The 23,384-nt window shown below is 40.0% G+C and overlaps 1 protein-coding gene across 1 annotated transcript in view; it reads right to left on the bottom strand.

Moving 5' to 3' along the window:
- Window positions 1–22,699, bottom strand: part of POLE2 (DNA polymerase epsilon 2, accessory subunit) — a 28,086-nt gene extending 5,387 nt beyond the window's left edge. Inside the window, exons 1-17 of the mRNA XM_032404587.1 lie at window positions 22,626–22,699; window positions 19,413–19,513; window positions 17,975–18,050; window positions 15,740–15,817; window positions 15,512–15,605; window positions 11,583–11,657; window positions 9,649–9,732; window positions 8,981–9,037; window positions 8,056–8,104; window positions 7,346–7,418; window positions 6,420–6,592; window positions 5,450–5,539; window positions 5,220–5,274; window positions 4,375–4,434; window positions 4,211–4,288; window positions 2,426–2,534; window positions 1,202–1,378 (exon numbers count right to left, since the gene is read on the bottom strand). Of these exons, the coding sequence (XP_032260478.1) occupies window positions 1,202–1,378; window positions 2,426–2,534; window positions 4,211–4,288; window positions 4,375–4,434; window positions 5,220–5,274; window positions 5,450–5,539; window positions 6,420–6,592; window positions 7,346–7,418; window positions 8,056–8,104; window positions 8,981–9,037; window positions 9,649–9,732; window positions 11,583–11,657; window positions 15,512–15,605; window positions 15,740–15,817; window positions 17,975–18,050; window positions 19,413–19,513; window positions 22,626–22,693 (1,497 nt within the window). The 5' untranslated portion in view covers window positions 22,694–22,699. The remainder of the gene's footprint in view (window positions 1–1,201; window positions 1,379–2,425; window positions 2,535–4,210; window positions 4,289–4,374; window positions 4,435–5,219; window positions 5,275–5,449; window positions 5,540–6,419; window positions 6,593–7,345; window positions 7,419–8,055; window positions 8,105–8,980; window positions 9,038–9,648; window positions 9,733–11,582; window positions 11,658–15,511; window positions 15,606–15,739; window positions 15,818–17,974; window positions 18,051–19,412; window positions 19,514–22,625) is intronic.
- Between the last annotated feature and the right edge of the window lie 685 nt (window positions 22,700–23,384).

Consider the following 23,384-nt stretch of genomic DNA (forward strand, 5'->3'; position numbering starts at 1 on the left):
TGAGAACACCCAAAGAGTTAAATTTAAATAAATAGCCTTATTGTGAAAGAATAGTGGAAAGTGAATAAAGATTCCATGAAAATCAGGCCATAAATTTCAAACCATGAAACCAAATCCATTGACTGTGCTCATCTTTAGAGCAGTTCCCAACCACTGAAAATGTCCCCCAGGGGACATCTGGCAAATATCCTAAGACATTTTTGATTGTTACAACTGGGGGCTGCCATTGGCATCTATGGATGAGGGCCAAGGATGCTGCAAAGCGCCCTACAATGGACAGGCCAGTGCTCCACAACAAAAAATTATTTAGTTCAAAATGTCAATAGTTCTATGGTTGAGAAACCCTGTCTTGGAGGAAGTTGGACAAAATAAATGAGTGTTTGAGGAAAGCAGTAACCAACAGTCATGATGTTTCTAGAAATGACCTAGATGAAGCAAAAAAAAGTATTACAGTCTAAAATTCACAAGAATCAAGGAAACATACAGATTAAAAATCACTAGTGAAGATACTGTTTCACATCAATATTTATGCAGTAATCATTGCCAAAATTTGAAAAGGCAATCATACTTCTGTAGAAATTGTATCCCAGTAAGAATGTCCATATTCATCAGGCTTACGCATTTCTGGGACTTGCACAAATTTCTAAAAATCAAAATCATCCACAAAGGACATTAATATATTTAAAGAGACTGAGATATAGGCTCTGAAAGCAATTCCCAGAAAGGAATCCCAAGGCAGTTACTTTGAAGGGGAAAATACTCATTTGGATTTATAAGCTTTGGTGTATTTTTTTTTTTTAAAGATTTTATTTATTTATTTGAGAGAGAGAATGAGATAGACAGAGAGAGCATGAGAGGGGGGAGGGTCAGAGAGAGAAGCAGACTCCCTGCTCAGCAGGAAGCCCGACGTGGGACTCGATCCCAGGACTCCAGGATCATGACCTGAGCCGAAGGCAGTCGCTTAACCAACTGAGCCACCCAGGCGCCCTGGTGTATTTTTTTTTTAAGTCACATTACTTTATAGTCACATGCTTTCCTGAACATTGAAGAACTTTCTGTGTATACCAAATTAATTCAATGTTGCACTTATAGTACATTTTTATACAACAATAATTTTACTAAGTATATATTTTTTAAATTTAAAGAAATAACACTCTAATCTTGACAAACTAGGACTATATAACATTAACTATATTCTTACAGGGTTTATGCAGAGGCATTCTGTATTGGTCAGAGTGAAAGGATCGTATTTGTCTGCGATGACAAGGAGATCAGGCACAGGGTACACTCTTAAAGCATAGTCATACGCCCAGTACACTGGGCAGACATAAAGGGGTAGAGGAGTCAGGTGTCCTTGGGATAAGATAGTCTTCACAAACTATAAAAGAATGATATAAAACAAATGTCAGTTCATTTGTAAAAATTAAAACTGCTAACAAATCATTTTAAATTAAATATCAATTACCAAAATGACTTACAAAATTTGAGAAACAATTAGGAGGACTTTGAATCACAGAGCTTTAGGAAATACTGATACAAAATGATACTAGGGGTGCCCAGGTGGCTCAGTCAGTTAAGTGTCTGCCTTCAGCTCAGGTCATGATCTCAGGGTCCTGGGATCAAGCCCCAGGTCAGACTCCCTGCTCAGTGTGGAGTCTGCTTCTCCCTCTCCCTCGCCCCACCACTCTCTCTCTCTCTCAAATAAATAAAATCTTTTTTAAAAAATGAAATGAAATTAACTATCCTGTATTTTAGGAAAAATCTGTAAGTTTTCATTTAATACCATGTATCATAAAAGCTACTCCCCCAAATAGTCATATTGGAACAATTATAGCTGTATAGTAAACTCAGTTACTAATTATGTTCATCTAAAAATAATTCCACAGCTTCAGTAATGCCAAGAATAGATATGCAGCCTACATAAACTTTAGTGTTATAAAATAAATACTAAACATGCTCTGTATGATCTACTTCCACATTTCCCAAAGTGGTACAGGGGTTACATGTAACCGGGGATTGAAAAGCTTATGTCAGGGAAACTTGAAGTTACAAGATAAAACACTACACATCCTCTGGGATGGGGACATACCATATAATGAATGTGAGGAACATAAGCATTTTTTTTAAGACAAATATACATATATTTTGAAGTACAACGTAAGATTTATGAGTTTTAAAAGCAAAATGGGAAGCTTCAAAGAAATTTCCTGTTTGTTCTAAGGTTTTCCTCTGCCCATTAGGGGATACTTCAGTGAGAAAGTTGAGAAACACTGACTTAGTAACAAAAATTAACTTACTAACAAAAGTATGTTCAAGTTATTTTGAACCATAAATAAACATAAAAGGGCAAATTATTAAGTGGCTTAACAAAATTTTATATAATGCAATACTTAAGACAGTTTAATAAAGAAGACTCTTAACTTACATGATTAGGAATATCCAAATTGCTACTAGGAAAACGGACACAGTTTCTGCACATTTTATTCACTAAGTCTTCACGAAAGACAATAATTTCTTGTGTACAATATTGAATTCTGAAATGAAAATAGTTGTTGAATTTGACTTCCTCAGGAAAAAATAGGAGATAGTTTAAAAGGCAAAATGTTTTATGATAAAAGCCATTCCCCCTTCCCATTGTTTACCACAGCAAAAATTCAGCTAGAATCTATCTATTAATCCACTCATTCAACAGTAATTTATTGAGCTCTTCATATGTGTCTGGCACAATTCTAGGGATGAATGAACAAAACAAAAAGATCGCAGTCCTCATGCAGTTTATATTCTAATGGAGGCAGGACAGTCTGAGAAAATAAACAATAAACATGATAATTATATAAGGATATTGGGAGATGTAGGTATGTAACTGTATGGGAGAAAGAAAACAGAAAAAGAAAAAGAAAAACAGGCTATTAGGGATCGATCATCTGTGAGGAGAAAAGGGCCAGAAGGCTGGACTATTAAGTGGGATGATCAAAACAGGCAGGGCTGGTAATGGAGTCTGATTTGAGCGCAGACTTGAAGGAGGCGAGAGACTTAGTCAAGCAGATAGGTGAAGACAGAGGGAGCGGGTACAGCAGAGGCCCCGAGATGGAGCATGTCGGGCATGTTCGAGGAACAGAAAGGAGGCTGTAGCGACTGGAATAAATGAGGGAGAGAGAACTCGGAGAGGGCACAGGAGGCTAGATCATGCAGGGCCCTGACTACCACTGCCAGGATGCGGGCTGTTACTGAATGGCGCAAGGGGGTCCCATCTTTCAGGATCAGTAAGGAGGATGTGATATGCCTGTGTGTCAGAGGATCACTCTGACACATTGTTAAGAACAGACTATAGAAGGAGGGCAAGGGGAGAAGCTTGAGACCAACTAGGAGGCTACCACAGGAATCCAGGCGAGAGAAGATGGTAGAGGGTCACAGAGGCAGAGGTGGTGAGAGGCAGCCAGATTCTGCATATATTTTGAAGACTTCCTTCAAATTTTTGAAGGACTTCCTGAAAAACTACACGTGAGAGAAACCCAAAAGTCTTTGGCCTGAGTGACTGGAAGGATAAAGGTACCACGAACTCTGATAAAGAAGGGTACAGAATGGGTCGGGAGCTGACAGGGCGATAGGTAGATGGTACTGAAAGCCTTGGGAGTGGATAGGGTCACCAAAGGAGTGAATGCAGGCAGAAAAGAGAGGAGAACCAAGGACTGGGGGTAACAGCCTATGATTACAGTGAGCGGCACATGCAGTAAATGCATAATCTTTTTACTTTTCCATTGTAACTTTTCTTAAAGGATGTGTAATGTATATCAGTTTTTAAATCTCCATCTGTTTTTCAGCTTCTAAATTCATTATTAGTCAATTAAATCATATTAAAATATTTTTAAATTTTGAGAAACCGGGATGCCTGGGTGGCTCAGTCAGTTAAGCATCTGCCTTCGGCTCAGGTCATGATCCCAGGGTCCTGGGATGGAGCCCCACATCGGGCTCTCTGCTCGGCAGGAAGCCTGCTTCTCCCTCTCCCACTCCCCCTGCTTGTGTTCTCTATCTCACTGTCTCTCTGTCAAATAAATAAATAAAATACTTTTTAAAAAAAGTTTTGAGAAACCTAAAATAAAGAGAAATTTTCTCTATCTCACAGTACTCAAAGTTCGGAGACACAGTTTAAGAATCAAGTTAATTTTGAAATGAAAGGAAAAAAAGTGTAACACAAAATGGTAATATTTACCTGCAAGGATTAGTAGTAAAAACTGAAAATGGTACTCTTTGTCTGAATTCATTAGTGATGCTTTCAGCAAGTGGTGGCCTATAAAAACAATTTATGTGGTAAAGAATATATCTTTGAATGGTACAAATTTTTTTTATTGTTAGAAAAATCTAAACAAAACTTACCTTGGTAAGATGGAACCAAACCCCGGATCCTCTGGACCAGGTACAAACACAAAACGACTACTATAGCAAAATTTAACATAATTCATTAAAAGAAACAATTATTGCAACACTGTGCAATAGTCTAAAAACAAGTTATTGCCTTTAACTCAATAATGAATTTTTAATATTTTTTAAATTTCATGCATTTTAATAAATGAGCTACCAGAAGTCTCCAGACTACCACTGTTCAACAGACCTTTCTGTAGTGACGGAGATGCCTGTATATGCACCGTCCAGGTACTGAGTGCTTGAACTACGGCTAGTGTGAGCGAACTGTAAATTCTACTTAACTTTAAATAATTTAAATTTAAAGAGACACATGTGGCCAGTGACTATCATACTAAAGAGTGCAGCTCTAGATATTTAATGTCACCAAGAAATTCAAAATATAGTTGAAAGTATCACTCTTCCTTTTAATATTTTTCACTATAAATCTCTAGTACAGTGTAACATACATTATCATAATTTTATCTCTTAGCATACTAACTTTCTCAAATTTTTCTTTCATTTTTTTCTTAATAATCATGGATATCAAACAGAATTCATTTTTTGTTTTTTAAAAAAAAAACTTTTAAGGGGCGCCTGGGTGGCTCAGTCGTTAAGCGTCTGCCTTCGGCTCAGGTCATGATCCCAGGGTCCTGGGATGGAGCCCCGCATCGGGCTCCTTACTCGGCGGGAAGCCTGCTTCTCCCTCTCCCACTCCCCCTGCTTGTGTTCCCTCTCTCACTGTGTCTCTCTCTGTCAAATAAATAAAATCTTTAAAAAAAAAAAAAAACTTTTAAAAATATAGCAGTAGAAATCATTACCTCTGGTGGATATTTGGATATTCACATATTATGTCTGCCAGAGTTTTTAAGGAATCTAAAATTTTAAAGGGATATTAAATTTAATTTGAATATAATACACACAAATATCAAATTATATTTGATTAGATGCAATCCTACAGCTTTTAAATGAAATTAAAATATTATAGATCACTTCTTATCAGTTTAGTTTATATAAATGTAGAAATACTTATTCAGTAGATCTTCAATACCTTTCAAAGCTTGAACTTGATTTTTTCCATATGGTGCAGATGAAAAATTACCACACAGAATAAAGCAGGTTGGAGGTGCTGGTGAATAACCTAAAAATAAGAGAATAAAATGAATATCAGTTTTTGAGTCTAGAAATCAGATTAAAACCCCTCATAGTTAAAGGGGTTTTTTGTTTTGTTTTGTTTTTTAAGTAAGCTCCAGGTCCAACATGGGGCTTGAACTCATGACCCTGAGATCAAGAGTTTCATGCTCCACCAACTGAAACGAACCATGAATTTTTTTTAAAGATTTTATTTATTTTAGAGAGAAAGAGAGTGAGTGAGAGAGAGAGAGAACAACAGCTGGGGTGGGGGGCACAGCAGGAGAGGGAGAAGCAGACTCCCCACTGAGCAGGGAAACCCACGCAGGGCTCGATCCTGGGACTCCACGATCATGACCTGAGCCGAAAGCAGACGCTGAACCAAATGAGCCACCCAGGTGCCCCTAACCATGAATTTTTAATAATAAAAACTTACTAGTTTAATAATAACTTATTTTAATAACTATTATTTTTAAATAATAGTAGCAATGCTGCCCATTTATTGAGCACTTACTATATGCCAGGACCTGCAATGGCTTGATTTTCACAACATCCCTATAAGCTAAGAGAGAGATTAAGTAACCTGCCCAAGGTCTAAGGCTGCAATTTAAACCCACTCCTGTCAGACTCCAAAGCCCAAGCTCTTATCCATTCTCATACTATACTTAGGACTAATTCTTATTTCTCATGAATACACACACAAACACACAGAGTAATTTTTCAAATGTAAAAATTTAAGTGTTTAAGATGGTTTCATTTAAAATACCTCACTGCTGAATCAACATTTACAAGAAAATAGACTACTCAGAAAGATACATTTTTTAACAATTTAGTTTTAAGATATGATCCCTTGTACTGAGTTCAAAAGAGTAGAAAAGAACGGCACCCACCAGAAAACATGGTGTGAAGTTTGCCCAACACTTCTCCTTGGTCTAACCAAACATCAGATATAAACACAAACATGGCATCTTTATTCTCTTCTTCTAGTTGTTTGAGTTTTGCAGAAGTCTTCACAGACGTATTAGAAGGCCCTCCAAAAAAATTAATATTTCCATAGTATGCCCTAGGTAATGATGACACAATATTAGCTTCTACCCTATATTCTGTTGGAGAGGTTTTTCTTTCTTTCGTTCTTTTTTAAGATTTTATGTTTAAGTAATCTCTAGAGATCGAGAGTTGCATGCTCCACTGACCGAGCCAGCCAGGTGCCCCTTTTTGGAGATGTTTCTCTAATAATCTTACAAATTTAGCTTCTTTCTCTCTAATGAGGTTATTTTCCCCTCTGTGTACATAGTACCATGAAAATATACTATTTGTAGCTCTTGAAAAGCAAACATTTAAATGTCCTAAAATAAGAAATACAAAAACAGTAAATAAATACTTAATAGGTTGTATCTGAGTCTTTTAAAACTGACTAGAGCAAATATTAAAATAAATCATAAGCAGGCAGGGAGCCTACTTGTAGAAAACAAAATAAGGCTTTATGTTAACATGAAAGTTATATTCCTCTAAGTGTTTTCCTATCTCTTATTTCAGTTGAACTTCTAATCAACCTTACAGATAAGTGAGACAGGAAGACTAGAAATCTTTCCCATAAAAAGCCAAGGTATGGAGATGAGACTGAAAGTTGTCAGGAATCAATGTGCTAGTTTTCAGTTACATACACAGCCCAGTCTTCTGACTCTCACCGTCTATTACTTTTTGCATCTGACACAAAGCCTGAGGCCTTATAATAACTGAGATACGATATCCTATCTTACATTCACTACTGCCAATATTACAAATTCCCATAGAGCTGCAGTCCAGCATCTTATACCTCGTAGTACTAGAGGGTTCCGTGGGTGGAAATCCGAAGGCATTGACATGAAACACCTGATCTTCAAACCACCCTGAAAAAAGAGAAGTAACAAATCACCTTCATTTGTCCAATTCTCCTTCTCATTTGAAAGAAAGAAACTGGAACACAAAGCAGTAATGCTAAACTTCTGTCTCACCCTCTGTCAACTAACCACAGAGGTTGCCAGCCCCCCCAAGCTACATAACAGCTTCAGAGCCAAAGACAGTCTCAGTTCTATAGAAAAAAAAGGTCATGAAATAGAAATAGGTTCAGAAGTAAAACTTGCCACTTCTTAATTTCACAATACATGTTAGAGTACAGAGAGATAAGGTATAAAGATTAGGAAATGCTTCATTTTATGACCCTATGTAAAATCTGGGGTTTTTTTTCCAACTTTATTAAGATGTAATTCACATGTCATTACACCTTACCCTTTAAAGTATACAATTCAGTGGTTTTTTTTAGTATATTCACAAGTTGTACAACCATCACCACTGATTTCAGAATATTTTTATCACCCCAAAAAGAAACCTCAGGCCCATTTACCAGTCTGAGAGTTATTTAATGTTGTCAAAAGTATGCTCTTATAAGCAATGTTCTCCCAAATTATGTTAATATATTTTAACCAAGGTAGAAATGCTTTTATTATAGTATGATGAGGAGGACAGGAAAAAAGTATACTGACTTACCTTCTGCTAAGACAAAGCATGACTCTGTGTATAAGCCACTGTGGAACTGGTACACAACAGTTGAGGAAAATATTTCTGTGCTTGAGGTGATGATAAAGTCAATACACATTCTGGGCCCAAAGGCCTTCTAAATAATAAATGCAAAGGCTTCACACTTGAAACTGTGAATAGATGACAGCTTTAAAAATTTTAGGTTTAAATGTCCCATGTCTGATTCTAAGATGTAGTTTGGTAAAAGTGACAGTATGGATCATTCTTAACATGTTCTAAACTTCCTCAGTGATTTGTTTGGATTCTCCAAATAAGGGAGAATTAAAGTTTTTTTTTTGTCTCTGCCTAGGATTAGGTCTGGATTGCTATATCATCGCCATATGGAAGTTACAGGGAACCCAAATAGGCTAACTTGAGAATGATATGGAATCAATATCTCCAACTCATGTAACATAGATTTAAAAAAATAAAAATAAAGGGGCGCCTGGGTGGCTCAGTCGGTTAAGTGTCTGCTTTCGGCTCAGGTCATGATCCCAGGGTTCTGGGATCAAGTCCCACACTGGGCTTCCTGCTCAGCGAGGAGTCTGCTTCTCCCTCTCCCTCTGCCCTTCCTCCCTGCTCATGATCTCTCTCTCTCAAATAAATATCTTTAAAAAATAAAAAAAACTACTATCATCAATCTCAATAAAGAGGGCGCCTGGGTGGCTTAGTTGGTTAAGCCACTGCCTTCGGCTCACGTCATGATCCCGGAGTCCTGGGATTGAGTCCCACATCGGGCTCCTGGGGAGCCTGCTTCTCCCTCTGACCCTCTCCCCGCTCATGCTGTTTCTCTCCCATAAATAAATAAATAAATAAATAAATAAATAAATAAATAAAATCTTAAAAAATAAAATCTCAATAAAGAAAACCATAAATAAATAAATAAGAAGGATATAGCTTTACTAAGATCCAGTTGTACTGTTCCTGTAGGATCTTCCAGAAAAAATTTTCCCTAAAAAAGTTAAAAGAAATATGTCTGTATTTATGTAAAAATGAATACTAGGTGAAAATAATTAAAATACAACATTGACAACAGAAAACAGTAGAGTACAGTAGCTTTTTTAAAAATGAGCAATTCCTCATCTAGGCGTTTCCCTTTGCTAGTCTGGTCACCTCAGATTCATCACTTGACTGAGACTGAGCCTCCTCAAGGGTACACGGAGAACGACGGCTGCAAATCCAGAGAGGGCAAGCAGGACGCTGGCGGACTGCCCTGCGGGCCTCACCAGGTACCTCCACCTGACAGAGTCAACAGTGTCCCTCTCCCAGGGAGCAGGATGTGGTCTGCAGCCTTGCTTGTTCAGAAACTCGGTCCTCTTGGTTCAACCAGAGGTCACTGGGGACTACTTTCAGACCATGCAAATCAGTGGCCTGTGTAAGACTCTCCTTCCTGATGTCTAGTCAGGAAACAGGACGCGGGGGCAAAGGCCACTTGCTAACTGAGGCAGGAGCCTTCCATGAAGAACACGGCCCTGTACACTCCGCAGGAATGCTATAGTAACTGACATTTCACCAGTCCCAAGGCTGAAAACAACAGTCTGATGCTTATTAAGTTTAACTCACCTCTTTTAATTGGGTTATCATTCCAAGAACAATCACATCTCCAATTTTGGTTGTACTGCCCAAGAGGGTTTCTATTGTTTTAAGCTTAAAATAAGACAAAATAAATTCTTAAAGACTGAAAATAAGTTTTTTGAAGAAACTAATATTTTTATAAATAGGTAAATTTTGAGTACACATTTCAGTATTTACACCACTGTACAGCAGAAAATCAAATAAAACTCAGAAAATAGAATTTATCCTATAAAAAGCTAAAATACCAACTCAGGCTCTTAGCAATGACTCAAGTCTCATACCATATTACAGCAGGTTCCCCCTTACCCACAGCTTCACTTTTCGTGATTTCAGTTACCCTCTGTCAACCACGGCCCAGAAGCAGATGGTCCTCCTTCTGATGAATTGTCAGAAGGTCAGCAGTAGTCTAAAGTTATGTCATAATGTTTACATCGTTCATCTCACTTCATCTCAACATGTAGGCATTTTATCATCTCACATCATCACAAGGAGGTGAGTTACAATACTATCAGAAATTTTGAGAGAGAGACCACATTCACATAATTATTACAGTATATTGTTATAATGGTTCTATTTGAGTATAAATTATTGTTGTGACTCTCTTACTGTCCCTACTTTGTAAGTTCAGCTTTACCGCAGGTATGTATGTGTAGGAGAAAACATGGTCTATACAGGTTTGGTGCTATCTGTGGCTTGAGGCATTCCCTGGGGCCTTGGAACATATCCCCCAAGGACAGAGAGGGACTACTGCGTTCTGAATAATGGTAAGTGCATTTACCTTTAAAAGATAGAAAAGAACATAAATTTTATTTATTTGGTCGGTACCTCTTGCAAATTAGTGGGCTATTTAAAAAGTTATACTAGTATTTTGAAAGGTTGTCATTATTATTTACATTCTCAATCTGACCATTATATTTTTTCATTAAGTTAAAGGTGGTAATGATTGGGACACTATTTTTAAAAATCTTTTCTGGGGCGCCTGGGTGGCTCAGTTGGTTAAATATCTGACCCTTGATTTCAGCTCAGATCATGATCTCAGGGTTGTGAGAGCCATGCTGGGTGAGGAGCCTGCTTAAAATTCTCTCTCCTTCTCCCTCTGCCCCTCCCCCCACACCCTCTTCCTCCCTCTCTAAAGAAAAAAAAAACTTTCTGATGCTTTTCTTTTTTTTTTTTTTTTTAAGATTTATTTATTTATTTGATGGGGGGGTAGGGAGGGGCAGAGAGAGAGGGAGAGAGTCCCAGCAGACTCCGTGCTGAGCTAAGCACAGAGCCCGATAGGGGGCTCGACCCCACAACCCTGACAGTGACTGTTGCTGGAACGAAAGGGAACAAAGAGTATAGGAGTATAAAAGTGGGAGGAGCGCATGTGACAGAAAAAATTCTCCCTCTCACCTCTTCCTCAGGCCCCAACACCCCTGTGGCCTGTCTGGCTATCTCATTTATCCTATAAATGTTGTTTCCTTACTGCCTTAAGTAAACTTTTCACTTCAACGGATAGAGCACATTTTAGCTGAGTAAGTGTGGTGGTCACCAGAGGGATGGGCTGGAACAAGACCAGGATTTTGGAGTTTGAGTGAGGGGAGGAAGGGTAATGTTGATAGTTGATCAGAAAGCCAATGTCATATCCAGCAAATAGACCAGGAGGACTAGGGATCTGTGTGTTGGTGGCCAGAGACCATCTGGGGGCTACCACAGTCTCCGGGCCTGTCCCAAAGAAGGAAGTGGTAGCTTCTATTAGAGATTTGCAGAACCCAGGACCCAGGGCATGGACTTGATTAACAGTGAGCATGCCCAGGTCAGTTAGTTGGTTAAACAGTTACCAGTGATTCATTTACATTTAAATTTTAATAAATTAAAATTAAGCAATAAATATTTAACTTGTATACTTACACCCCCCTAAACAACTACGGTAATGTTCTAACCTGGAATTTGCTTCCGGTTTCATCAGGGTGAGAACCTATCACTGGAGGAGTAAATAATTCATGTCTGTGGGTCCTCTATAAAAAAAGAAAGATTCACATGAATTACTGAATCAGACATTTTAAACTAAAATTCATTAAAATAAAATTTAATAATTCATTAAAGTAGTACTCTGACAAAACACTGTCCTTAACCTAATGTTACTACCCCCTAGTCTCAACAAATTTGAAAGCCCCCATATTTTAATATACAAATACTTAGCAATGCAATTTTGAAAATAAAAAAGTATTTAAAATAATTTTTTTTTAAAAGAAAAAGCTCTATTGTGTAGCTGGCAGCAGTGCACTCTCAGCTGAGGATATGAAGACAATGAACCAAGTGTCACCCTCAGAGCACAGGAGTCTGTGAGAGAGAAAAGTCAAGGGCCACCATACAACAAAGGACCCCAGGCAGAAGGGGGCATTTAACGAGACCCTAAATGATAAATAAGACTTTGCTAGTAAGAAACCAAAGAGACAAGACATTTCAGGCAGAGGAAGGGATGTGTCACAAGAAAGAGTTACAAGAGTAAAAGAGTATTTGGGCAGTGATACAAAGTTTAGTATAGTTGGCTCGCGAGGTGCACAAAGTGGAGTGTCAGACAAGGTAAGAGATGAGCTGGAGCCTCTGTTTGGGGAACCATTCCCCCCGTCCCACTGTGATCCACTGAGTTTAGCCAGGGCTGGTGTCCCTTCCCCCTTCTGTAAACAGGCCACTAAGGCCTAGTCAGTCAAAGTCCTCCACCCCTTAGCCAGTGAATGGTTCCGGGTTGAGCAAGCGCCTCAAGCTAAGAGCCGCTAGGAGACTGTTGCTAGAACTATGAGAAGAGAAGAGCTCCCTTTCCAAGTGCTGCTGAGGCTACAGGGGCCTCTGTCATCTCATAGCGAGAACTTGTTTGAAAGTGAAATCAATTTTTTAAAAATTGCTGGGTGATGGAAAGAGGTAGATGCTTCATGACGTGTGAGATCCTGGATCCAGCCGTGCTTGAAACTGGTGGACCTCTAAAGCCAATAAATGCCTCTTTCTGTTTTAGTCGGTCAGAGTTTCTGTAATCCCAGTAAAAGAGCCCTGACAACACAGACTCTGTATGCCAAGCCAGGAAGTGTATCTTATAGACAATGGAAAACAAAGATATTGAAGTAGGATAATAATACGATCAGATTTGCTCTCAGGGAGATAATTGCAATAAATAATGTGAATGGACTAAAATCCAACCCTTTTATTTCACAGATAAGAATAAATGAGGCTCAGAAGGGTTAAGTGACACACCCAAAATAATATAATAGGCTTTAGAACGTAATTTTTAAGGGGTGCCTGGGTGGCTCAGTCGGTTAAGCGTCTGACTCTTGATTTCAGCTCAGGTCATGATCTCAGGGTCGTGAGATAGAGCACAGAAACAAAAAAGAAATGCGGTATTTACTTGAGCATCTTCTCTATGGAAAGCACTGTGCCAAATGTGGCAGAGAAAATAAACAAGGAGTGTCTGATAACAGGAATAAACACCCCAAACGCAAGGCAGGGCTAACTCTAGTAAATGCTGTAGGAGACATACTGACATAGTGGTTTAAAGCAGGAAGAGATTGCATCCAACCAATCAAGAAGAGGTTTAGAAAAGAGGAGGAATTTAAGAAGGCCTTTCCAGAATTAGGAAGGTTTCAGCAGCAGAGAAAAGAGGGAAGAGCAGGCCAGAGAGTGAATAGTATAAGCAAAGTTACAGAAAAAGGAGAATAAATGAACAATAATTCTGTATTTCATTTTTGGTTCCAGCAGAGAGGAACTTTTAGAGGAGAAGTAGAGATCTGGCCAAAAAGATGCAGCGGAAGATCTTAAACACTAAGTATAATCTGTATTTAATTCAATAGGCAGTAAGCCTCCTTTTTGAAAGACTTTTGTGCAAAATCACGACAATACCAGAGCTCTACATCAGGAAGACTGATCTGGCAACATTATGTAGGTGATGGAAGCAGGAGAGAATAGGCATCCCCAGTGCTCACCCTCTTCATCCTTTTTCAGGCTTCCTCCCGCTGCCCATCCTCTCCTTGAAACCTTCTTATGCTTTCTGCCACCTAACACCATCCTGGCCTGGCCCCCTCAATTCTCTCCTCTTCCCTTCTGCCGCCGCCTCCCCACAGCTGCCTCTCTTTCCCAGAGGGTCTCATCCATCCCTGCAGCTCTATCTACTCCTCTGGGCAGATGGCCCCTACATCTCTCTCTGCCCAGATCTCTTTCTTCAGCTCCAGGTATACTTTTCACCTGACATCCCACTGGCAACCTTAACTCAAATGTTTAAAACAGAACCTGCGTCATCTGCATCATCTTCCCCAACATTCCCTTTTTCTTTTCTTTTCTTTTTTTTTTTTAAAAGATTTTATTTATTTATTTGACAGAGAGATAGCGAGAGCAGGAACACAAGCAGGGGGAGTGGGAGAGGGAGAAGCAGGCTTCCTGCCGAGCTGGGAGCCCGATGTGGGACTCGATCCCAGGACCCTGGGATCATGACCTGAGCCGAAGGCAGACGCTTAACGACTGAACCACCCAGGCGCCCAACATTCCCTTTTTCTTATTTGTTAATGTATTATTCTACTGTCCTACTCTCTCAGACTCACAACCTTAATCATCTCTGAGTTTTGCTCTCTCCCTTCTCCTTCACATCCACTCAGTCACCATGAATGATGGCTTCCACTGCTCCGGTGGGGTCCCCCTGTCTACAACCCTTGCCACTTCCTGCCCCCCCCACCCCAGCTGTCATTTCTGGCAGGACTAATACCACAGACTCCCCTAAGTCTTCTCTCGCATTCTTAATTCATCTCAAAATCTTCTGGGAGAGAAGTGCTCACAAAACCCAGCTGTGATTGGGTCTCTCTCTGATATTCCAAGGCTCCTTGTACCAAGAAACCAGATCCCAACTGCCGAGAGCAGCATCCAAGGCGTTCCCACAATCTGGCTCCCACTTGCCTTTCCAAACCTATCCTATACTACTCTTCTTCATGAGCCTTCCTCCAAACACAAAATGGACCAACTGCTCATCATTTCCTGCAGAGTCCACTATTTCCCTTTGCTGTGTCTTTGTTCACACTGTTACCACCACCTTTTCACCATTTCGTAATCCACCACGAGATCAAAGCAGGCAAGGCCCATGTCAAATGCCATCATTTCCCCAAAGGCTTCCCTTCTTTTTCCAATGAATACATTCTGTTTGTATCTCTTTTATAGCACATAGAAAATTCTACTTTATATTTATTTGTGTCTTTAACTTCACAGACTGTAAGCTGCTAGAAGCTAGTATAGTGTAGTAGGCAAAGGTTGGGCTCCAGAGTCAGACACACTGGATTCAAATCCTGTCTATACTGACTATATGTGATCTTTGGTCAAGTTCCTAAACTTATCTAGGTCTCAGTTCCTCATCTGTAAAATAAGGATAATAGTGGGGCACCTCGGTGGCTCAGTCAGCTAAGTGTCTGCCTTTGGCTCAGGTCATGATCCAGATCAGCCCCGCTTCTCCCTCTACCTCTGCCCACCCCCACCCACCCCCCGCCCCCTTGTGCTCGCTCTCTGTCAAATAAATAAATAATATTCTTTAAAAATAATGGAAAAAATGAGGATAGTAGCATTTATACATACACTGACGTTGTGATGATTAAATGAGGTAAGTATGTCCATAACATGCTAAACACAGTGCTTGGCATATTAAAAGTAGGTAATAAATGTTAGCTGCTATTTTTATCATCACAAAAACAATTGTTTTTATTTCTCTATCCTCCATATGGTTTCAAACATAGAAAGCCCAATAAGAGTCTATTGAATGACAAACACTGAACTACAAAATTCCATCCTCTAATTAACACTAAGTCTTACCTAAGCTTCTACAGTCTCATCTCCCCCCTCAGCTTACCTGATGCAAAATGGTATATCGTTCACGAAACAGCTCTGCTTTATCTCTTGCTGTTCCAAATAAATTTGGTGCAGGGTGGTTGGTCATTAATAGACTAGAAAGAAAGAAATGCCTATTTATACCTATCACAATACACAAAGGTAGGCCAAAAATGAATCATGGACTATATGCCTTCTGAAAGAAATGTACATCTGAAATGAGCTTAAAATCAGTAGATGGTATACTTACGGAAGAAATTTTTTTCTTTCTGAACTGTACACAAAGCGTGGAATATCAAATGCTCCTATGATATTGAAAATATGTTCTCTGAAAAACAGCCCACAAAAACACAGACCTGATTTACTAAAATATAAGAATTTTAGGTGAGCATAAAAACTTTATTATAATCTTATGGTATACGAATGTACTTTCCACAGGTCATATACATAATTTCTTAGAGTGTCATAATATGGGGGCAAAATCTTCCTCTCGGAGACAAGAAAGCATTGCCAACACTCTCAAGCAAAAATAATCATCATCGTCATCATCATCAAGTTAACTTCTAATTAAGAATGTCATCTGTTGAAAAAGAACATGTATGTATAAAATAGTTATATCTTGAAAGAAATCTCTCCCCATGGGTACTACTGTTATGAGCTATAATATTATTAAAGAATACAATTCACTTCCAACAATTTTTTAATCCAAAATACTACGCAAAAGTGTCCCAGAAACCAGGTATAAAATAGAAAAAGAACCCCCAAAATACTCGCCACATCCTTGACGCTTATAGTGTTACAGAAATTCAACAAAATAACTTACTTTTAGACACTGTTAATAACATAACCGTGTTTGAACGAAGTTTTAAAAAGATTCACAGCACTACTGCATAAATATTCCAACCTAAAAAATCTTCCCTAAAATTTTATCTGTTTATCTCCCAGATTGAATATGGTCAAAAACATTCTTGCTACCCTGGTGCTAACACCTAGTATAGAGTAGCAGAGAACCTATGGACTTGAAGAAAACCTAGATTCCAGGTACTGTTCCACCATTTTTTATGGGTCAATCTTGACAGGTTATTTGACTTCTCATGTCACTTCTTCATCTATAAAAATGAAAGCCTCTCTTATGCTATAATATAATAATTTTCTGACAACTGAAGCTGCAAAGACTGTTTACCATTCAGTCCCACTGGACCTCTGCATTGGCTAACTGTGGCATATAAAGAGCTAGAAAGAAACAAGAGTTAACTTTAATGCTTACTTTATGATTACAATCCTTCCCCTTCGATACAGTCATTTTGAATTTCTATTGATGGCTTTAGGGGTATGTCATTGTACCCTAGTATCTTAAGTAATGAGTTTGCAAGGTGAAAATTAAAATTCCTCAATTTCTTGGGGCATCTGGGTGGTGGCTCAGTCTAAGTGGCTGCCTTCAGCTCAGGTCATGATCCCAGGGTCCTGGGATTGAGCCCTGCATCAGGCTCCCTGCTCAGAGGGGAGTCTGTTTCGCCCTCCCCCTCTGCCTGCCGCTCCCCCTGCTTGTACTCTCTCTCTCTCTTTCTGTCAAATAAATAAAATATTTTAAATAAATAAATAAATAAAATTCCTCAATTTCTCTGTTTTCTTACGGTAATGACTCCTGCCAATGATCCCCATTGCCCCAAAGAGGAAAAAACTATTAAAGTTAATACTCTCTATGCATTTTCCCAGTTGTTCTCCTCCCAGTTAAATCCTGTGAATTTGGAAAGAAGTATCATATTCAAAAGAGGAAAGGAAAGACGGACACTCAGAAATAAAACCCAGAAAAATTATTGCCATATAAATTCCTAAGCTCTCATAACATGAGTTAGCGGAAAGAATCATAAAACTAAGGTTCTACCCTCCCTGCCATTTACCATGTGACCCAACGTAAGTCGCTGAATTTCTTTGGACGCTGCACTTTCCTAAGAGCAAAAGCAAAAGTATACTTCTGAATATTCAATTCAATTTATTGGCAGCATACAGAATATAAAGTCAGATCCGATGGGTAGTGGCAAAAGTTAGTAATGGTATAAACAACACTGTAATCTCAAATCCCCAGGAAAAAGTAGTAAAGATGAGTCACTTAATGAGGTTTATAATGCAAGCTATCACTTAAGAAGAAACACTAAGAAATAACCACTGTAAAAATACTGACCACTAATTCTTTCCCCAAGAAAATCATTTAAAATAAGCACTTCAGGGGCACCTGGGTGGCTCATTTGTTAAGCGTCTGCCTTCGGCTAAGGTAATGATCCCAGGATCCTGGGATCGAGCCCCACATCGGGTTCCCTGCTCTGCGGGAAGCCTGCTTCTCCTTCTCCCACTCCCCCTGCTTGTGTTCCCTCTCTCGCTGTGTCTCTCTGTCAAATAAATAAATAAAATCTTTTAAAAAAATAAATAAAATAAAATAAACACTTCATATCGCCAGCAGGGGGAAAAGTTCATTTTATCCACATACATAGTTTCGTCTACAGACTGACTGCATTCCTGGACCGCCGCTTCCACCACAGACTGTTCGATCATGTTTGATGACACTGAAAAGAGAATTTCGAAGTTCAATCTTAGAAACAGGCATAAAAATTACTTATTTCCACAGATCGCTTTTTTCCTAAAAATAATCTGCAAAGACTAACCCTGAGATTCTCATTACATAGTTTTCAGGACAAAAAAAAGGGTTAGGTCAGAACAATAACACAAGCCATTATCTCAAAAAACCTTCATCTCCTACACTCAAATACGCTTATAATATCTTAATACATAGCCAAATGACTTACTTTTCTAAATACTGTCTAATAATATAAATTCAGTTATACAAACACTTCTGTAAACTCCTAGGTCCAAGGTTACATTAGTAGAACTTTGTATCACCAATGCTACGTTTCCATAGGCATGATAGTAGCAGATATAACAGCTACCACTTACTAAGCCCTCACTAAATGTGTGACACTATGCTCAATACTTCACAAGCATTATGCCATTGGATTAGCTGTCCTTATAGATAGATTGTTGTTCATATGCTAATATGTAAAAGGGGGAGGAAGTGCAACTTTGAGAGACTGAATAAATTGCCCAGCTAGAAAGTATACATGGCAACACAAACCCACACCTGATTCCAGAGTGGGCACCCTTGAACACTTTGTTATGTTCTCAGGCAAAATACTATGCGCCATCTTAAAGGAATATATACTACTTTTTCACAATTAATAATTTTCTAAATTTTCAACTATAAAGCAGTTTTTAAAAGCAAAGGTATGTTTAAAATTCCGCCTTTAGAATTGAAAATGAGACATAATGGTAATCTCTCCTGTATCATGAAACGTATGTCTTCCTACATAATTGAAGAAACTAGCATCGATACAACACCTGAGAGCAAGCCATACCTGCTTCTGTCCCTCAGTGTTCTAGAAACACTGGACGTCTGTACCTAGAAGAAAAGCATTTCTCCTTTGTAGGCCCAGGCTTGTGGTAAAAGGTTAAGTATTTAACAGAAAGATCCCTCGAGAAAGGCTGAAGCCAGAAGGAAGAATTAGCCCTGCTCACTTATTCTTTTTTCCCCAAAAAACTTTTAGGAGTACTGAACCTCAGTAAGACAAAGTAGTAGGCATGCAGAGAGACAAGAGTGACCGTAGGGACCAGATCAGAATCAGAAGTCAAGTGCAGGACAGCTAGCAGTGAGAGCTCCGTGAGGGGAAAGAACTGTAAGGGTCTCTGGGGAACGTCCTGAAGTTGCAACGGAACCAGAGGTTACCCCTTGGGAAGAAGTGCTACCATGGGTATGTCTCATATCACTGGAATATCTTAATATGGAATCCTCAACTTCCACTTAAATCTATAAATCTAATCGAGAATGTAGAACTATATTAACAATGTGAGAGCTATCAGAAAATATTACTTACACGGTTGCTTTTCAACTGCATCGATGATCTTTTCCAGTGCATCTTCAAGTTCTACTTCACTGATAGATTCAAGAGCTTCTGTGAGGTACTTAATGGCTTCACTGGGACGGAAAGAAAAGATGAGGCTCAAAGTTTTATGCCCAAAACTGACAAATACTCATCAATGTGGCATTGAAATTAAAATCTATTCACTCTTCGCTGCAAGCAGTGCTCACCTCTCCTGTCCTTTCTGAACAAATTCTTCCTTTTCTCCCCTGCAACATAACCATTCTTAAAGCCCCAAATCACATCTTTTTTTAGGAAGCCTTCCTAGACCAGCCCTACCTGCTGCAACCTCCCCTCCCTTCTGAATTGTTAAAATTCCTATACACCTCAGATCTGACACATCACAATAGCTTTGTACCAGTTATCACCTTACATTTAAGTCAGGGTTTCATTTGCTTCAATGTCCTGAACATAACAGACACTTAAGTATATATTTATTGATTTGCTAATGGATCTGCTTAAAGTAAATTCCAGTAAATTCATCACTGTTTTCAATTTTAAAATTAGAAAATTAGACTAGAAAAAACTATGACATATGAATATAGTCATAGAAGCAACACTCATTGAAATCACAAGAATCTCCCTGCTCCAAAAGAACTCAATAAGGCTGAACTTAAAAAAAAAAAAAAAAATCCATACAAATCCCTGATTTAAATACCAATTGGGCTCAGAATGAAGACTGTCTAAACAATTAGCTAATTGCATGCCATTCTGTTTTGTAGCATACAACTTCACACTTAATGTCAATGTTATTGTTAGAGTCATCATACTAATTTTCTTAACTTGGGTTGCTCAGTGATTGTTTTATGTGTGGGTATCATGACTCTCCAATTTATCATGATGCTAATTAAAAACTAGAACCGTGCCATCCTCTGGCAGAGTGCCAAGCATTCTGAAGGTGGTCCATAGATATTTGATGAGTAAGAAGTCCCTAAAAGGGCGCCTGGGTGGCTCAGTTGGTTAAGCGACTGCCTTCGGCTCAGGTCATGATCCTGGAGTCCCAGGATTGAGTCCCACATCAGGCTCCCTGCTCAGCAGGGAGTCTGCTTCTCCCTCTGACCCACCTCCCTCTCATGCTCTCTGTCTCTCATTGTCTCTCTGGCAAATAAATAAAATCTTTAAAAAAAAATTTTTTTTTAAAAAAAGAAGTCCCTAAAAATCACACACATTTTGGGTGAATGGTGGGAAAGTTCTTAGGATACAGGATCTGGCCCCTGCCAAATCTTCTTAGGCTCCTCCAGTGCTCTCCTGCCTCAGGGCCTCTATATGGTCATTTCTCCCCACTCTTTTCTTCACCTACTCAAGTCCCCTTCATCCTTGAACACAGTTCAAACCACTTCTTTAATGAAGCCCTTCTTTAACTCTAGAGTAGTTACCTTGCTATACATTATCAGAGCACTTCTTTCTTGGGATCCTTTTCACAAGTGAAACTAAATAACTGTGAACTACTTAATATCCATGGTAGACAGACTTCTAAAACAACCCCTAATAACCCATGCCTCCTGGTACTAACATCCATGTGCAGCCCTTCGCCTTGAGTATGGGCTGGACCTAGTAATTTGCTTCTAACAATAGGCTATAGTAAAAGTAATGGAGCATTTTCTTGTATTGTATTTTTAAAAGTAAAATTTTTAAAACAAGATGTCACTTCCTTGATTAGGTTACAAAAGACTGTGACTTCTGGCTTACTCTTTCTTTTGCTGGCTTTGATGAAGGAAGCTGCCATGTTGGAGAGGACCACATGGCAAGGAACTGAGGGTGGCCTCCAGCCAACAGCCAGCAAGGACTGAGGCCCCAAGTCCAAGAGTCCTGGCGGAACTGAATCCTGCCAACCACTGAATGAGCTTGAAAGCAAATCCTGTCCAACTGACATTTGAGATGACCCTATCTTGACTGCAGCTTTATGAGAGACCCTGAAATAAGAGAACCCAGCTAAGCCTATCTGAATTCCTGGCCCACAGAAAACATGAGATAATAAGTGTGTGCTGTTTTCAACCTCTAAGTTTTGGGGTAATTTGTTACATGGCAATAAGTAACTAATACGCTATCTGTCCCCCAAGCTCCACAGTGTCTTATTCTCTCTTGCACTCCTTGCCCCAGCACAGTGATCTTAGGATAGATCAAAGCCTGTAAAAGCTATAATGATCTGGCTCAGATCTGTGTAGACAGGATTTCAGCATATTTCTGACTAAATTAATTAATGAATGACGCTGAATATTAGGTCAAATTCTAAGTGAAAAGAAAGAAAAGGTAATTGATCAACTGCTCATGTTTGTAAAATGTCAGGGATCAATTCGTTATTTTCTCCCAGAGCATATCCACTCTTGCCCTTGTTCACTACTAAGCCAAAAGCAAAGTTAAAAGGTTCATAAAACTCATTATTTCAAAACAAACAAAAACTCTCCACACACAGCGAGTGCAATCATAACCTGGTACAAAAAAAGTATATTCCATCCAGCAAGTATTTAAATATGTATCCAAAAAAAAAAAAAATACTGTATTCTAAAAAACAAAACAGACTTAGTGAGAAAAATATTAGAAAAGTGCATTCTGTAAGTACAAGAAAACATGATTATGGCCAGGAAACCTATCAGATAAGTTCTAAAGGGAATGCTTAAGGGGGTAGGAGGGAGATCTAGTATCGTGCTTCAAACTTACCCACTTTTTAACTCTCTGGGAATTCTCACTCAGGAATACCTAACCCAAAATTGAGAAAGGGGGGGCTCACAGTTTTCACAAAATAAGGTGACAACTACTGACTCGCATATGGGCTTTCCCAGGTCGCTCAACTGATGATTCACAAACTACGTGAAGTCGCTCTGCTATTATTCCCATTTTGCTAAGGCACAGACTTGGGGGAGGGGAGCTGAGAAGTGCCCAAGTCACAGTGCCAATAAACGGCCGCCTCTCCGGCTCAATGGGGCACATGCCGAAGGACAGCCACATCCCACCTGGGAGAAACGTCTCGACTCCGCGCGAACGTCGGGGAAACCTAAGAAGGAATCGCAGCCTTTAGACCCTGCCACATCAATTTCACTTCTTCAAGTTTTTTAAGGGTCTCTGTGATTTAAGGCCCAGCCGCCGACGGGCGCGCGGCGCGCACGGCTGCCCGGCGCGGTCGCCTGGCCCTGGCTTTCCCGTCCCGTTAACTGCCCCGGGAAGACTCACCCCCGGAGCAGCAAGCCGCGCAGCTTAAAGGCAGAGACCGCCCGGCTTCGTAGCCGCTCCGGCGCCATGTTCGCCTTTTGGCGCCACGGCAGCGACCCCGCCCCTTCCCGGGTTTGCCCCGCCCCCGCCCGCCCCCGCCCCCGCCCCGCCCCCGCCCTCCGGGTCCCAGCCCCGGCTCGCCTGGCCCCTAACCCAGCCCAGGCTGGGGACCCTCAAGCTCCGCCTCCGTCCCAGCTCCCCAGACGAGAGCTCGCGGCCCCGGGTGCCTGGCGGGCTGTAGCCCGCGATCCTGTAGGCTAAAGGAGGAAACGACACCGCACTCTTGTTGCCCGAAGACTGAAGGGCTAAAGCGTCCTTTCCTGGTGTCTGGTTGGGAATGTGTTTCCCTATCCCAAGCTCATCATTGACCTACCGTCACCTCGCTGCCCTCCTTGCTGTCATCTTCCGGGAGTCCCGTCCGGCTCATCCTGGGCCCGGGGGCCCCTATGTACTCCTGTTCTCTAGTTCACACAGGCTCTGGAAATATTCTGTGTCGCCACAAGGTTTTCCCCGACATTCACTCGAAGTTGCTGCAAATCACTACCATTCCCACCCACCCTGATTTGTATTTAAGTTGAGGGCTTCCTTTGTTCTACGTAAAGTCATAAGCGCTTGAAATGTATTAACTGTTGTATTGCTCATAAAACTGAAGGGGTCGTGTGCTATTTTTTCAACACCCTCATTTTACAGGTGAGAAAACAACGCAAAGACGGTAGATGC

Source organism: Phoca vitulina, unplaced genomic scaffold (genome assembly GCF_004348235.1).
Source record: "Phoca vitulina isolate PV1807 unplaced genomic scaffold, GSC_HSeal_1.0 scaffold7, whole genome shotgun sequence".
NCBI lineage: Eukaryota > Metazoa > Chordata > Mammalia > Carnivora > Phocidae > Phoca > Phoca vitulina.